General features: G+C 41.6%; 2 protein-coding genes across 2 annotated transcripts in view; one reads left to right on the top strand and one right to left on the bottom strand.

Annotated features, from left to right (window-relative positions):
• Positions 1-12737, top strand: part of LOC311105311 (LIM and calponin homology domains-containing protein 1-like) — a 154183-nt gene extending 141446 nt beyond the window's left edge. The window contains exons 19-26 of the mRNA XM_084147418.1: positions 5989-6081; positions 6902-7066; positions 7399-7496; positions 7726-7896; positions 9111-9194; positions 9619-9727; positions 10150-10252; positions 10513-12737. Of these exons, the coding sequence (XP_084003544.1) occupies positions 5989-6081; positions 6902-7066; positions 7399-7496; positions 7726-7896; positions 9111-9194; positions 9619-9727; positions 10150-10252; positions 10513-10538 (849 nt within the window). The 3' untranslated portion in view covers positions 10539-12737. The remainder of the gene's footprint in view (positions 1-5988; positions 6082-6901; positions 7067-7398; positions 7497-7725; positions 7897-9110; positions 9195-9618; positions 9728-10149; positions 10253-10512) is intronic.
• Positions 12738-14121: 1384 nt separating this feature from the next.
• On the bottom strand, positions 14122-16014 carry LOC311104693 (paired mesoderm homeobox protein 2B-like; the record flags this gene model as incomplete). The annotated part of the gene is made up of 3 exons (XM_084146573.1): positions 14122-14553; positions 14935-15122; positions 15774-16014. The coding sequence occupies 3 exons, from the start codon at positions 16012-16014 to the stop codon at positions 14122-14124; spliced, it is 861 nt and encodes a 286-aa protein (XP_084002699.1).
• Between the last annotated feature and the right edge of the window lie 1116 nt (positions 16015-17130).

Raw genomic sequence — 17130 nt, 5'->3', positions numbered from 1 at the left:
GTTAAAATGCTGCTATAATTATGGTAACAAAAGCTAGGCCTGAGTTAAAATGCTGCTAAAATTATGGTAACAAAAGCTAGGCCTGACTTAGCATGCTAATTTACAAAAGCTGACGCTCTATTGACATTGGCAAAAGCTTGGCCTGAATAAGCCTATTGTTTACTGAATCTATGGTCTGCAGCCCCAGTTACATTTACCCAAAGTGGGGGCTTTCTATTAGCATGCAGCCACATTGAAATTAACCACAATATTGCTTAGGCATCTGCCTGCTCTGAGTCTGAAGTCGAACCCCAATCTGCTACTCACGGTTGCAGCATTGCACAATAAAAAGCTTTGTGCTATGGCATGTCCTGCGTCTCACATTCACTCGCCAGAACCCCAAATCTGACGCCAGTCAACCTCGCACTCCTCCTCTACCTACCCATCATAGGGTGTGTCTCAATTCTCCAAAGTAGCCTTCCTTTATCCTTACATCCTCACTATATTCTCAGATCTGTACAGAAGAATGGGATGAGATGAGGAAAGAAAGCCATTTTAGACTATTGACATCCACCCACTGGGTTTGCTTGGCTGGTTCATGAACCCTTGTCACCCTTGTCACCTTTGACCCCTAAACCCCCTTGTCATTGCATGGTGTGTCTGTTGCTTTGGTGGTTTTTGATGGTTTGTCTTTTCTCTTATCTTTACACTTTTCATCATGCATGCTATGTTTGTGTATGCCCACTTTTCCTGTCACATGATTTTCCCATGTTTCTCATTGGCGCTTCCTACAGACCTGAACTAACACAAGTTATTAATTGAGATGAAATCCAATGTGAATGGATAGTTCACCTCAAAATCAAAGTTGATCCAATGTTTTCATATTTCAAAATGAGTCTGAAGTTGAATCTTCTATGTTTCACACCATCTGTTGCAGAGCTCTTTCAGTCCCACTTTAAACGAAGTGCAACCTATAAAGGCTTTATATTACACTGAACAAAAATATTTGACTTAGTTACAGTTCATATAAGGAAATCAGTCAACTGAAATAAATTAATTTGGCCCTAATCTATGGATTTCGCATGACAGATATGCATCTGTTGGTCACAGATACCTTAGAAAAAAGGTAGGAGCGTGGATCAGAAAGCCAGTCAGTATTTGGTGTGACCACCATTTACCTCATGCAGCGCGACACATCTCCTTCGCATAGAGTTGATCAGGCTGTTGATTGTGGTCTGTGGAATGTTGTCCCTCTCCTCTTCAATGGCTGTGCGAAGTTGCTGGATATTGGTGGGAACTGGAACGCACTGTTGTACACGTAGATCCGGAGCATCCCAAACATGCTCAATGGGTGACAAGTCTGGTGAGTATGCAGGCCATAGAAGAACTGGGAAATGTTCAGCTTACAAGAATTGTGTACATATCTTTGCGAAACATGAAGTGATGGCGTCGGATGAATGGCATGATAATGGATCTCAGGATCTAGACACGGTATCTCTGTGCATTGAAATCGCCATCGATAAAATGCAATTGTGTTCGTTGTCTGTAGCTTATGCCTGCCCATACCATAACCCCACCACCACCATGGGCACTCTGTTCACAACGTTCAGCAAACCGCTCTCCCACACAAAGCCATACATGTTGTCTGCCATCTGCCCGGTTCAGTTGAAACTGGGATTCATTTGTGAAGAGCACACTTCTCCAGCGTGCCAGTTGCCATTGAAAGTGAGCATTTGCCCACTGAAATCAGTTACGATGCCGAACTGCAATCCGGTCAAGACCCTGGTGAGGACGACGAGCACGCAGATGAACATCCCTGAGACGATTTCTGACAGTTTGTGCAGAAATTATTCGGTTGTGCAAACCCACAGTTTCATCAGCTGTCCGAGTGGGTGGTCTAAGACGATCCCACAGGTGAAGGAGCCGGATGTGGAAGTCCCTGGCTAGCTTGGTTCATGTGGTCTACGGTTGTGAGGCCGGTTGGACGTACTGCCAAATTCTCTAAAACGACGTTGGAGGCGGCTTATGGTAGAGAAAGGAACATTACATTATCTGGCAACAGCTCTGGTGGACATTCCTGCAGTCAGCATGCCAATTGCACGCTCCCTCAAAACTTTACATTTTATTGTCCCCATCACAAGTTGCCCCTGTGTAATGATCATGCTGTTTAATCTGCTTATTGATACACTACACCTGTCAGGTGGATGGATTATCTTGGCAAATGAGAAATGCTCACTAAAGGGATGTAGACAAATTTGTGCACAGAATTGGAGAGAAATAAGCTTTTTGTGCGTATAGAACATTTCTGGGATCTTTTATTTCAGCTCATGAAACATGGGACTAACACTTTACATGTTGCGTTTATATTTTTGTTCAGTATACATAAAGCCTTCATAAGCACTACATAAATGTTTCACAAATCATCTATAAGCATATGTCATAATCTACAAATGGTGTATTAAGGGTGACATAACAATTCCCACTGTAGGGTCAATGTCCGTGCCCCCGTGGAATTCTAATTAGCATAATAAAGAAATCCCCATAAAAATCTGTCTGTTTAAGCTAGAGATATATGTTTCATAGGCTGCGTCTCAATCCACCGCATCAACCGATGTCAGCGTTCCGCATCTGTGGTGGAAGGTGGCAGAGCAACAGCGCTATTTGTCAGACCAGGAGACATCCAGATAAAACGGTCTTCTCACAAAAACATCTATAGTGTCTGAATGGTTTGGGCTACACACTAATATTGAAAGTCTCTCACGAACATGAGGGTGTTGTCCGTTTTGCTCTATGACCCCCACAAACGGCACAGGACTCATCTGAAGTCAGTACTGCAAATGTGCCAACTTCTGTCTGTAGCGTCAGAACTGTTTGGGCTACAACCCCCACAAGTGTCATGGGACTCATCTGAAGGTAACCTGGTATGGGCAGAAAAATGTATGGAAGTGAATGGGGCATTTCCACGTGAAAGGTATACGGGTAATTCCATGGTAAAAACTTTTTTTTTCTTCTGAGCTTTCTTATATCTCTCAAATATAGGACAGACACTTCAAAACATACAGTGAGGGAAAAAAGTATTTGATCCCCTGCTGATTTTGTACGTTTGCCCATTGACAAAGAAATGATCAGTCTATAATTTAAATGGTAGGTTTATTTGAACAGTGAGAGACAGAATAACAACAAAAAAATCCAGAAAAATGCATATCAGAAATGTTATAAATTGATTTGCATTTTAACGAGGGAAATAAGTATTTGACCCCTCTGCAAAATATGACGTAGTACTTGGTGGCAAAACCCTTGTTGGCAATCACAGAGGTCAGACGTTTCTTGTAGTTGGCCACCAGGTTTGCACACATCTAAGGAGGGATTTTGTCCCACTTCTCTTTGCAGATCTTCTCCAAGTCAATAAGGTTTCGAAGCTGACGTTTGGCAACTCGAACCTTCAGCTCCCTCCACAGATGTTCTATGGGATTAAGGTTTGGAGACTGGCTAGGCCACTCCAGGACCTTAATGTGCTTCTTCTTGAGCCACTCCTTTGTTGCCTTGGCCGTGTGTTTTGGGTCATTGTCATGCTGGAATACCCACCCACGACCCATTTTCAATGCCCTGGCTGAGGGAAGGAGGTTCTCACCCAAGATTTGACGGTACATGGCCCCGTCCATCGTCCCTTTAATGCAGTGAAGTTGTCCTGTCCCCTTAGCAGAAAAACACCCCCAAAGCATAATGTTTCCACCTCCATGTTTGACGGTGGTGATGGTGTTCTTTGGGTCATAAGCAACATTCCTCCTCCTTCAAACACGGCGAGTTGAGTTGATGCCAAAGAGCTCGATTTTGGTCTCATCTGACCACAACACTTTCACCCAGTTCTCCTCTGAATCATTCAGATGTTCATTGGCAAACTTCAGACGGGCCTGTATATGTGCTTTCTTGAGCAGGGGGACCTTGCGGGCACTGCAGGATTTCAGTCCTTCACGGCGTAGTGTTACCAATTGTTTTCTTGGTCACTATGATCCCAGCTGCCTTGAGATCATTGACAAGATCCTCCCGTGTAGTTATGGGCTGATTCCTCACCGTTCTCATGATCACTGCATGGAGCCCCAGGCTGAGGGAGATTGACTGTTCTTTTGTGTTTCTTCCATTTGCAAATAATCGCACCAACTGTTGTCACCTTCTCACCATGCTGCTTGGCGATGGTCTTGTAGCCCATTCCAGCCTTGTGTAGGTCTACAATCTTGTCCCTGACATCCTTGGAGAGCTCTTTGGTCTTGGCCATGGTGGAGAGTTTGGAATCTGATTGATTGATTACTTCTGTGGACAGGTGTCTTTTATACAGGTAACAAGCTGAGATTAGGAGCACTCCCTTTAAGAGTGTGCTCCTAATCTCAGCTCGTTACCTGTATAAAAGACACCTGGGAGCCAGAAATCTTTCTGATTGAGAGGGGGTCAAATACTTATTTCCCTCATTAAAATGCAAATCTATTTATATCATTTTTGACATGTGTTTTCCTGGATTTTTGTTGTTGTTATTCTGTCTCTCACTGTTCAAATAAACCTACCATTAAAATTATAGACTGATCATGTCTTTGTCAGTGGGCAAACGTACAAAATCAGCAGGGGATCAAATACTTTTTTCCCTCACTGTACTTCCTTTGATGTATTTTTGGACTATCTATTTGTCCATGTATGAATCTGTTATTCATTGTGTTTTTATGGGCTAATAGCAGTAAGGCTAAATTCAATGTTTCATCAAATACATTTAATTTAATTTTAATATGCCATTTAGCAGAGGCTTTTATCCAAAGCGACTTACAGTCATGCGTGCATACATTTTTGTGTATGGGTGGTCCTGGGGATCGAACCCACTACCTTGGCGTTACAAGCGCCGTGCTCTACCAGTTGAGCTACAGAGGACTACATCTTTTTAAATATTATTTTATACCTATAGGGGTCCTATTATTCAAAATAAAATAGCTAAATGATCCTTGGTATGACCATCTTATTTGTGAAGCATTTATGTAGTGCTTATGAAGCCTTTATGTATGCTCTATAATTTGTACTTTGTTTAAATTGGGACTGTTATTTCTATATAACATGCAAAAAGAGAACTGGTAATGCAAAGATTGGCAACTTATTAGATAATAGAAATCAAGGAAGCAATTTGAAGCCCAGTCATACTTAACTTCCTACATGCTACATGAGGGCCATAAGGAGAGTGATATGTAGTGATGGGAAATCAAGGCTTTCTGAAGCCTTTGGGGCTTTCACCAAATTGTGCAGAAAAACGGTTCATTACTCAGAGCTTTTAACACTATGCACATTAGTGACATCTGCTGGTCAGCAATGAAAAGCAGAATTTGATGTTCATAGAGGTTTTCCCACAATATTCATAACATCTCCGTAGCATGGCTGCTAGTGGAGGGTCTTAGTAACCTACTAGCAGTTGCTGCAACTGGACTCAAGGGTAGACGTAACATAGTAAATGTAAATCCGAGACACTCCATTTAGTATGAAATGTTACGTTTCGTATGGTATGTATTCATTTGTGGAGGTCCATCATCCATTTCGTATGATATGTTACGAATTACAATTCGTATGACATGTTACGAATTGCAATTAGTACAATATCTTACGAATAGCAATTAATATAATATGGTACCAATTTGTAAAATTTATGATATGTTACGAATTCAATTTGTTGTGGCTAACATTAGCTAGGTGGTTAATCTTAACATTTGCTAGGCTAGGGATTAGAGGTTAAGGTTAGGGTTAGGGTTAGGTTAAAGGGTTAAGGTTAGGGTTAGGGTTAGGGAAAGGGTTAGCTAACAAGCTAAGTAGTTGCAAAGTTGCTAATTAGCTAAAATTGTCTGTGATGAGATTCAAACATGCAACCTTTGGGGTTGCTAGACATTCGCATTATATGTTCGACCAACCACTTTACTTTTGTTTGTCTCACATCTCTTCTTCTCATTGTTAATGAATGTATGCCATCTCTCGTTGCCACGATAACAGGAGAAGTACCAGCGCGAGCAGGAGAAGCTGAAACAGGAGTGGGAGAGAGCGCAAAGAGAGGTGGAAGAGGAGGAGAGGAGGTACCATGAGGAGGTGTGTGTGTGTGTGTTTGTGTGTGTGTGTGTGCTTGACGAAGGTGGCAGGGTGGAGAGTATGTGTATTTGCAGTGTTGGGGAGTAGTGAACTACATGTAGTTCAACTTGTAATTCAACTACAATTTGCAGTAGCTTGATGGTAGTTTCATTAAATTCTAGGTAGTGTTTTCTGTAGTTAATTACTTTTTTGCCATGTAGCGGTGTAGCTAACTACTGGAACTACACTACTTTTCTTTGAGAAGAGAAGAAAATATGGGGGAAATAGGCAATCATTTATTTTCTTTTTTGGCATCATACCTGCCTAAATCTCACTTGAAACATAGTTTTTGTGTTTAATAGGCTAAATTGCACATTCTGTTAACATATGACCCCAAAGTGATCTATTCTTGCAATTTTGTAGTCTATGACATTTCAGATTGATATAAGATAATGTTTCACTAAGTATTTTGGATGTAGTGAGCTACTTTAGTTAAGTAAACTATATTTTTCATAAGGATAGCTTTAGTGTAGCTTAACTTCTTCCAGTGTGAAGTAGTTGGTAGCTTGGTAAGCTATGTTTTCAGAGTACCTTCCCCAACACTGTGTGTGTGTGTGTGTGTGTGTGTGTGTGTGTGTGTGTGTGTGTGTGTGATGTGTGTGTGTGTGTGTGTGTGATGTATGTGACTGCTGACTGAAAACATTTCCATACAATGACTCTTTCCTACATTCTGCCCTCCCTCTCTCCCTAACTTGCTCCCTTCCCTCCTTCCCCTCCCCCCTTCCCCCTCCCTCCACCTTCTCTCGTCCTTTCCTCCCTCCCTCCTTTCCTCCCTCCACAGGAGCGTAGGATACTAGAAGAGACTGTGGCCCCCCTGACCCCCCTCTCCTCCACCTTCCCCTCACCCATCCGGGGGGATGGCCCCACACCCATGGACCCCCAGGACACCATCGTCCGGTCGCTGGCCGACTGGGAACGCAAGCAGGAGCTGCTGGAGAGGCAGGGGGTGAGAGGAGATGTTATATTGGGTTACCTTTTGAATCAATCTAACATTTTGAATTAGCCATTTTATTCAACAGTAAATATATGCAAAGAGGCAATGTGTTTTTTGTTTCATTGGATTTTAAGGTATCACAACTTGACACAGTTCAAAGGCATTATACTCAGTGTATGAGTAGGGACGTGGACTTCACTAATCCAGTGAAATTGTGAACTAACCATTTGAATTTATTGAACAGCTTATATGTCCCATAAGGCAGTATGTTTTGTGTTTTAGTGGATTTTAGCGTGATTGTAACCTACCCTTTGAAACTGCCTTCATCTCTCTTCATCCACCAGGGGAGCACAGAGAGTGTGGAATGGAAAGGACAAGATATCGACAGGAGTAGTGACATCAGCACAGCGTCCAGAGATGAGAGCCTGAAAACAGCAGTCAGGTCAGTCTGAGAGTGTGCGTGTGTGTGTGTGTGTGTGTGTGTGTGTGTGTGTGTGTGTGTGTGTGTGTGTGTGTGTGTGTGTGTGTGTGTGTGTGCCGTTGAACCCTACAATGGGCATGAAAATAATGACTTTCTATTTAATGTCATTGCTCATTAATGACAAATGTTTCTTTTTTATACCCAAACTGAAACTAATCATTAATTTAATCAAACAATCAATCGTCCACAGCTCGATCAGCCAGAACAGCAGTCAGGCAGACAAGCTGACTCAGAGTCTGAAGAATGGTCAAAGAGCACCACCCGCCATGGCCCTGCCCCAGCCCCCCAACAAGAAACAACATCCAGAGGTCTTACTAGACTGCACCAAACCCAGCCAGCAGACGCCCTCTCGGGACAGGAGGTATGTGCGGGTGCGGAGGGATGTGGGGTAGGGGTAGGGTGCGTGCATGAGTGTGAGTTTGTTCTGTCATTCACAGGCTAATATGCACTGTATCATGCAGAGAGGTTTCTCTTTTTGTTTTTAAGTTAGGTTATTGACTCGGAGGGCCCTCCGTTGTCACGTGTTGCTGACGAAACCCAGAGGTTGACTTCCAGAGAGTTGCGAGGGGATCAATAAACCCCTCAACTTAAGGACACACTCCTGACTTGAATGATGCAATTCATGTTCCACTTTTAAATATGAACATGAAAATCAAATGAACAAATCCAGCCTATCGTTTTACAAGACATAAACATCAGTAACAGTTAAACATTTAATTTGGGAGGTATTTCATCTGTTACATGTGTCAAGTCTGGAAATCAGACATAAACAAATTCACGTGGCAATGTAATTAGGCACCACTCTCCCTTATTTTGATCTAAATTGCACATATTCCAAACATATCACGGTGTGTGTCGGGATAACACTTGGCTCTGAAGTATACAGCCTTGCTGGCTTGGCTGAAGTGGCTATCAGAGGGTCTAATTAGCCCCTACACCCTCGATCAGTTTTACTCCCTCAGCTTTGGGGCACTTGTGCATATGGCCGAGGCACACAGGAACGCGCAAATGGAGGGCCGCGGGGAAGGGAGTGATTTGGGAATCAGCCCAGGCTTTATAGTGAAATGACAACAGAGATGTTATATTTAGGAATTCACAAAAAGGTATCTTATTTATAATTGTCCAACCAATAAAAAGGTAATTTTTTGTGGTTCAAAAAAATAAGAACACATATTGGTAAACCTACTGCCTATAGTGTGAATTTGTAAAATGCAGCTGTATTGCACAATGTATGGTCAACAGAATTGGCAACAACATTTGTATTTTCACCTATAGCAGTGTTTCCCAACAGCACACATTTTTGCTGTAGCCCCGGACAAACTCACCCGATTCAACTCATTGAGGGCTTGATGATTAGTTGACAAGTTGAATCAGGTGTGCTTGTTCGGGGCTACAACAAAAATATGTGCGGTGTGGGGTACTCGAGGACTGGAGTTGAGAAACACTGACCTATAGAACCTCAATATTGTTTGCTTAGCTCTCATAGTTTTGATTGGTCCAATTCATACTAAAGGATCCAATCATGTCCATGTTGCTAGACAGGCCGTCATGTTGCATGTTGCTCTTCATCTCCAGGTGTGGCTCTATTGAGACCATAGGGCCCAGTCCATCAAAGTCACCCACCACATGCCCATCCGACATGCCTCCATCTCCAAACAGGTATTTTGCCACATGTACACATATTGTACACCAGAGGACGCCAAACTCAGCTCCTTGAGGCCTCTTACTGCTGCTTCTGTTATCTGTTATATTGAGAAGGATATTGAACTTGCCTCAAGTGCAAGGTTTGATCTGTGTTTTTCTGTGAAAAGTAGGGCAATCATGTCAGTTCTATAGAAGACATTACTGGTATCTCTAACTGGTATAACTGAGTCACAAATACTGTAGTAATGTGTAGATTCATATGCTTTACTACAGTATATGCGAGTCAGGAGGAATCTACAAGCCTCAATCCCTAAATGTTCCATTCACTATCACTGGACCATATATCCACTGAACCATACTTATTTTGGCACTGCGGTCATTCAGTTTGTGCTGCTCAGTTGTCAATCTGTGGTAACCTGGACCATGTTCTCCCCTGCAGGTCGGTGAGCGGTAAGAAGCTGTGCTCCAGTTGCGGTCACCCTCTGGGCAAAGGGGCGGCCATGATCATTGAGACCCTCAGCCTTTACTTCCACATCCAGTGCTTTAAGGTCAGTATCACGCAGGCAGGCTGCGTTAGGTCAGCATCATATCATCAAAGCAACACATCCATCCATAGGTAGTAGCCACAGGACCATGACTAATGCAATTGATGATGAATTTCAATCCAACCCGTAAACCAACCCCCCCAGATTCTCCTTGTTGATCTTTAAGGATTGTATAGGTGCAAGTAATATGGCAAATGTCCCGCCCAACCAATCAGAAGGCAAGGTGAAGGAATTACCATATTGCTTAAACCTTTCCATCCTCTCTGATCAACACTTTAACCGATGCCGCCAGCCTTGTCCAATCAGTGATTACTACAAGCAAGGAAGGAAAGAATGATGCATTTTCAAAGTATTCAAACAAAGCCTATGTCTTACTTTGCTTCCACCTTCCTCTCTCTCTTTCTTCCTCTTCCCCCTCTCTGCAGTGTGGGGTCTGTAAGGGACAGCTGGGTGACACCACCACGGGGACAGACGTGAGGATTCGGAACGGCCTCCTCAACTGCCACCAGTGCTACATCCGCTCCCGCTGTGAGTCACACACACACTCACATCCCCGCTTGCACACACACACACACACACACACACACACACACACACACACGTATACATACTTGCATACATCCTCTCTCTCTCTCTTTCTCACATACACACCTTTGTCTTCCTTAAGAGTATCATGTACCCAATTGCCTCAGAGAAATACATGTATTTTTCCTTAATCCCATTGAATTACGATGATCCTCTATTAGAGAATTTACGGTTGTCCTTATTGTTGCTCTGTTTCTTTTCAGCAGCCTGCCAGCCAACCACATTGTGACGACATTGGGAAAGCACAAGGATTACGGAGAAACTGTCTCCCCTCTTCCTTTTTCTCCAGATAATCGACATATGTGTGGAATGTGTCTTGTCTGTCAAGGCCTATGTTGGGATCTTTGCAATGTCTGCAATTCACATCCCATCGACTTTATTGAAATGGGCCAAAAAATGTCTGACCTTGGAAAATTGTGTGTGCATTGAATATTAGTGACTGATCATAGTCGCCCTTTGGATTCTATTGGCCCTGTATGATTACAGCTCAGAGGTTCTCACTTCCTCATTTCTATATGCACCCACAAGCCCTTGAGAGGATGGTGGCCATTTTGAATCTGAGCTCTGATACTGTAAATATGGTGTAGACAGTATGACAGCCTCCATCACTTCAAAACTGTATAGGAAACTCCTGAAAATACCAATGCAATGAAATCCAATCAATGAGTTTGGCACTTAGACTCAATATTTCTTAATAAGAAAACCCTTTATTTTAATTGAATTATTCTCTGGTATGGAGGTTGTTGGATAGACTTTATTAGTCTTTCCTTTGTAACCAGCTTTTAATTTGTTCCTTAAGAAGGTTGTCAAGATTTCGAATTAAAGTTTAAAGTATTGTAATAGAAGTGCATTCCATTTTGATGACTTGAGATCTTTAGGGGTTATTTCTTGATGGTCAACAAAAGGCTTAGAAAAGCCTGATTGTTACTCCTGTTTTAGATTTTCGCTTAAACCACAATTAATCCAAACTCTGGCTTTAAATTCTGGGAGTAAAAATGTTTTTCTGCCTTTCTTATATTTACAGGAAGCTCGAAAATTGGCTGTTTATCTTTTATTTATTCCCTGTTGCTTTAGTAGCCTACTGGATAAAAAATAAATATCGTGCTGTCACTAGGATATACATTACAGTAACATCGCACTTTGGCCTGAAAACGTTATCCTTTTCTCACTTTCTTTGCTCGAAACAAATATCGCTTACAAGTTAGATGTACTTGATTTTAGAGCAATAACAGGAACTGGTGCATGTGAACTTGTTGCGCTTGTGGAGGATAACAATTGTCATTAGTACGGATGTATGCTACTGTACTAAACCATTCGGTTTCCTCTTAACCAATTATCTTTAGGAATTTCACGCTTGGAATGTCATGAAACATGTGCCTTAGGTAAGCAGGTGGTTTCACACGCCAGGGAAGATAACCCAAATACGGTGTCCACTTAAGTATGACTGGTAAGAAATTAGAGGTTTTTGTCCATTTGAGTATGATTGGGTAGGTTGGGAGGTATTTGTCGAAATAGTGCTAAAACAGAGGACACTGCACCAGGGCTTAAAATCGCCCCACTATTATTTTTTGTTGATATCCCCCTTTAGTTTTTGCTCATGTCATAGCCTACCAAACCTTCCATTGTTTTCTCATGATTTCGTGATTTGCAGTGATAGTCTTTACAGTTTAAAACGGAATCTATAATATATCTAAGATATATGGTTGAAATATTTAATAGCAGCCATTTGCAACAAAAATTGACATTGTTTTTTTTAATTGAGTATCCGAATGTTATTATTTTATTATAATGAGGCTATATGCCTCTCTATGCCCTGTTGACAGTGGTGACGATTTTGGTAAATGCTCAGCAATAGAAAACCATTTTCAACACAAAAAATAAAATTATTAGGCCTACTTGTTGCGTTGTGAAATTATGGCTAGAATGTTCTTACCAGCAGTTGCACGTGAGTAACATTTGGTTGAATATAAACTAAAGACCAGTCAGTGCCAGCAGTTCGAGAAATGATACCAGTGGTGGATATATGTTCAAATGCACGTAGGCCTATTCCAAGTCATTTGCTATCTCGAAATAAATCCATAGCCTTCTCTTATATCGGACGTATGATCCATTCTCAAATGTAGCTTACAACTTTGCCCTGTCTCGTCTGGGTAGATTTTTCTGACATACTGTATTTTTAAGCTTCGGTTCTGATTGTGTATTTTTTACTTTTACTTAGGAAATGAATACATCTCGGCTAATTTTGAAGGGGGGCATCTTTGAGACAGAAATATCGATATTGTCTTAGCAAGATAAATAGCTTGGGAATTATATTTTATGTCTAAGTTCTTTATTTATTGTAATATTCACCTGAACACTATCCGAATATAGATTAATTTGATGTTCAAATGCAATGGCTTTATAGCATACTGTATGTTTATAAATAAAATGTAACAAAATAAATGGATTTGTGGGTGTCTGTAGTTATATGATATTATGAAGTAGGCAATTCGGCTCAACTTGTCAGAAAGCGTGCTTTCTGGCGCGAGGCGCTGTCCATGGTGCTGAAATCAATCCCCAGCCCTTTGAATGGGCCACGGCCGCCAGGTGTCTTTCAGTGTATTAGGTGAGTTATACTATAGATGTGCATAGTAATATTTGATATTATAGAATCCATGACAATAGTTATTAAACAATGTGATGAATTTGTGAGAACTAATATGTGAACTTGACATGGATTAGTGAATCAGAAGATAACCCAAACTCGCACATAAATTAGTATTAACATTTTTTTAAATGTTGCATGCAGAATAGTAGCCTAACCTGTTTGCTTACATTTTGTCTAAAGATGTACAAAGAAAAAAACATGACAAAGCAAATTTGATTATTATTTTTATCACCAACAACCATTTCAATGGTACACCTGGAAAACTATGTGAACATGTAGAAATATTTCCTTCTTAAATATAAGCATTCATTACCTACATATAAATAGCTTTCAAATCCTGGACAAAACATGTTACATTATGCTCACAAAATGGGGAAAATTATTATAAAATCGGACAGAAAAGACGACATGCAAATAAAAATGAAATAAATACAATGTTTCCATCCATTCCCTTTTTTTACGCAAAATAAATTCGCCAGTTGTAACTTTGTAAAACGTCAAAAAAGACTGTGATTCTACAAGGGGAGTATGGCCTATGGTCAACTATAGGATACAATAATACATATTAACACTATACAATTTGAGCCACAAAAACACAGCCTTAGAAAGACACACAAAACAATTAGGCCTACTTATTCCTGTCAGCAGTACTTTGTGCCTTTTTTTTTGGAAATAATGCGTGTTCATTTGATATCAACAATTGAACGAAACGATATTCTTCATCAACCCTGAAACAGTGACGTATAGGCTACTTACACTTAGCAAGTTGCATCAGGAAATTGACAAAATAGTCGATGTCTCATTCGATAATAAGTAGAGATGTTCGATATATCAAACACCTTCAGTCAAATAAGAATGTCGGCAACTTAAAAAAAAGAAGCAGTTGTAGCCTACAGTGTCCAATATATTTTGACATCTGGTCCTATGATGGGACTGCGTATGAATGCGCAGCTGTTTGTGGTTACTTGAACCAGACAGTTATAAGTGCAGAATGACCACGATACTAGACGATAACCGTATTTTTACAACTGCGGTTATGATAGGCCTATCAGTGTCCTTCTGTCTGTCTTGTAACATCCCTCCTTCCACGACTCAACACTCCTCAGTCACCGGAGTCAGTAAACCATGTTTCTCTTGTTGATTTTGTCAATGGGTCTCCGCTGTATTAGAACATGCTCGTCTTTACTAATGTAGCTTTGGCTACGTTCTGTCTTTGCAAAGAGGACAGTACGCTGGCGAACGGTCCACCCAATGAGTCCGGGATAGAGGTGATGGTGCCCGGGGCAGAAGCCCAGCCTTGACTCGGTGTGTTTCCACACATGCCGGGAGACACTGACGTCTTCCCTTGGTCCACTTGTCCGTTTCCGCTAGAAACGTTGACCTGGCCAATGGTTGGACTGGGCCCGCTGCAGTTGGACGTTGGGACGGGGTTGGGCCCCGGTCCTCCGGTGCTGTCAGGATCGGTAGATTTGGCCTCTTTACTGTCCTCGTCCCTAGAGTCCGACTTCTTCCCGGAGCCATTCTTGGCAGCTGCAGCTGCAGCAGCGGCCGCGCGCTCTTGCTTGCGGAATTTGGCGCGTCGGTTTTGGAACCACACCTTTAAAAGGAAAAACAGATCCAAAAGATTTAGACAACTGATAGTGTGCGTTTTTCAAATTGTCATTAAATCAAATAGACCTACTGTATGTGTAAATGACTGAAACCATTGTCATGCTGTCAATATTGGATGATGCAACATGATACTGTATCCGCATATTGACAGTCGGAAAACAACCCTCATATGTGTAATTATTCACAAATAATATACAACAGCCCGATGAGTTCTGTATGGACCTGATTTTGGCAAAAGTCGTAATAAACCAAATGAAAAATGTTAAACCCCCAAATAATAGTAGGGAGCCTTGTGCGTAATGACTCGAGTTCGGAAAAGATGGTGCACTTGGATGAGGTGAGGATAGCGCCGGACAGCATAGCCTACCTGCACTCTGGCTTCAGTCAAATCGATTTTGAGCGCCAGCTCCTCTCGTGTGTAGATATCTGGGTAGTGGGTCTCAGCAAAAACCCTCTCGAGCTCCTTGAGCTGCGCGCTGGTAAAAGTGGTCCGAATGCGCCTCTGCTTTCTCTTCTCGTTCAGTCCACCATGATCCGTAAAGAGTTTGTAAGGAACTGTGGGAATTAAATGTCAACATTAAATGTATTTGCAATGGCAATAGCTGTAGAGTAATAGAAAGATATGATAATATATAATTGCAATGTTGTCAGATTAAAATCAATCCGAATTAGAATGATTCTGTTGAAAATCGGGTTATTGTTATTATATTCTATAATCTGTTAGATTTCTTGTGGATTAGTGCTAAATTGAGACCAGTGATGAACTGTAATGTGGTTAATTGTAATGGTAAACTAATTCTTGCTTTGATATTGGGGTTCAAGTTTGGAAACGTGTCATAATGTTGCCATTCGTCCCGGTAGTTGCTATTGTAACTCCAATTCCTTGTCAATAATGAGCTTTAGTCTTTGGTTATCTAATTATTTTCGACGCTTTATGTCTCATCGCAAAGTAAATAAATTATGCCTATCATTTTGGCAGCTTAAGGTAATTTTGTTGGCGGTTTGGGTGTGGACTGGTATAGTGTAACTCCGTAACTGAATTACCGATTGCCTGCAATCGCTTCTAACGTGATAAATTATTTCATTTGTGTAAGCAAATTTCGTTTGGTAAATACTAAACACATTTCCATTTTCAAATGCAATCAAGACGTCCTATATACCCGGGTAGAGAGCGTGGAGTTGTGAACAAAGTTGGCGGTTGCTTACCTGCAGCGTACGGGCTGCTTTGGTGGTCCCGCAGGGTCCCCAGACTGCAAGACCCCGGCGTGAGCGACGGGCAGCCGGAGGTAGCCCCAAACGTGGTCCTGATCGGATTGTACTGAAACCCACTGGCTTGACTGCACGAGCTGAAGTCCGCATAGGCTGATGCCAAGCTTGACGTGTCCATCCCGGCCATACATGACTCGTAGGCAGAGGAATTTAAGTAAGAATACTCCATTTTATACATTTGAAAAGGCTCCGTGGATAAAGAAAGCAGCACTTCCCAGGAAAAATGATAACAACGCGAGATATGTTGGGGAGAGATGAATTGCTTGGATTTGACTGTTTTGGAAAGAGGCTAGACTGTGGGTAGATGTGCACTGCTCGGCGCCTGCTCCAAAACTGGCCTCCTTTATAGGAGCTTCGCCCTGTTTTATGAAAAGCCCCCTAAGAGCCGCCTAGCCTCAGGTCTCTAGAGCATATAGTCCTCATAATAAACTTGGCTCTTTCCGCTTGGACAATAGCAAAGCGTTTGGTCTTATTGCTAGCGCTTTTTTACATGACAATAACTCATCAGTCTATTGGGCTGGCACTGGGGGACCGCGCTGTCCAACCTCCCTATCATTGATCCCCTGCATCTCTAATTAGAATTTAATACCACGCCATTACGCGCCGACCCCCCCCCCCCCTCTCCCAGCGCGCCATCCACCTCTCTCCTTTCTAACCACCATCTTGCCCTTTAATTCAATCACACCACTTGGAAATAATGAAAGTTGGGTGACGATTCTCCCTGATCCAATTTTCCCCAAGCTTTTAAGCCTTTTAACCGACCGTATACCTTGGACAGAATTTCAGAAAGTATTCCCCTTCTCTCTTCTTGCCTTCTGATCCCACTGTTTTGCACTCTTTCTTGGCTTGAAGTGCTGATGCCTGAATGCTATACCTTGTAAGGCTGTTACATCATGCGTAATTTTACAACAAAGGTAGATCTCAGGAGCGTATGAGATCGGTATTGTTGTTAAATTACACAGGATGTAACATTCTTACACAAGGGTGGATTGTTGTTTTTAGTTTTATATAATTATATTATTATTATTATTATTATTACTTTTCTTACTATTATTGGTATTTTGGTGTTATTTTGCCCTACCACCGTTGTTGTTGTCTGACTGTTGTTGTCTCACCAAACGAAACGAAAGTAGCCTAAATGAAAACAAAATGGTAGGCCAGGCCAGCAATGTTACATTTTTAAAATGCACATAATTGGATATAGTCTATTCCTATAGGAAATACTGGATGGATATAGGCTATTCCTATATAACAATTATGATAGGCCTATATTATTTAAATTACATAAGGTAAA

Source organism: Coregonus lavaretus, assembly GCF_964263955.1.
Source record: "Coregonus lavaretus genome assembly, chromosome: 29".
NCBI classification, from domain to species: domain Eukaryota; kingdom Metazoa; phylum Chordata; class Actinopteri; order Salmoniformes; family Salmonidae; genus Coregonus; species Coregonus lavaretus.
This window is presented reverse-complemented; position numbering and strand designations above follow the sequence as displayed.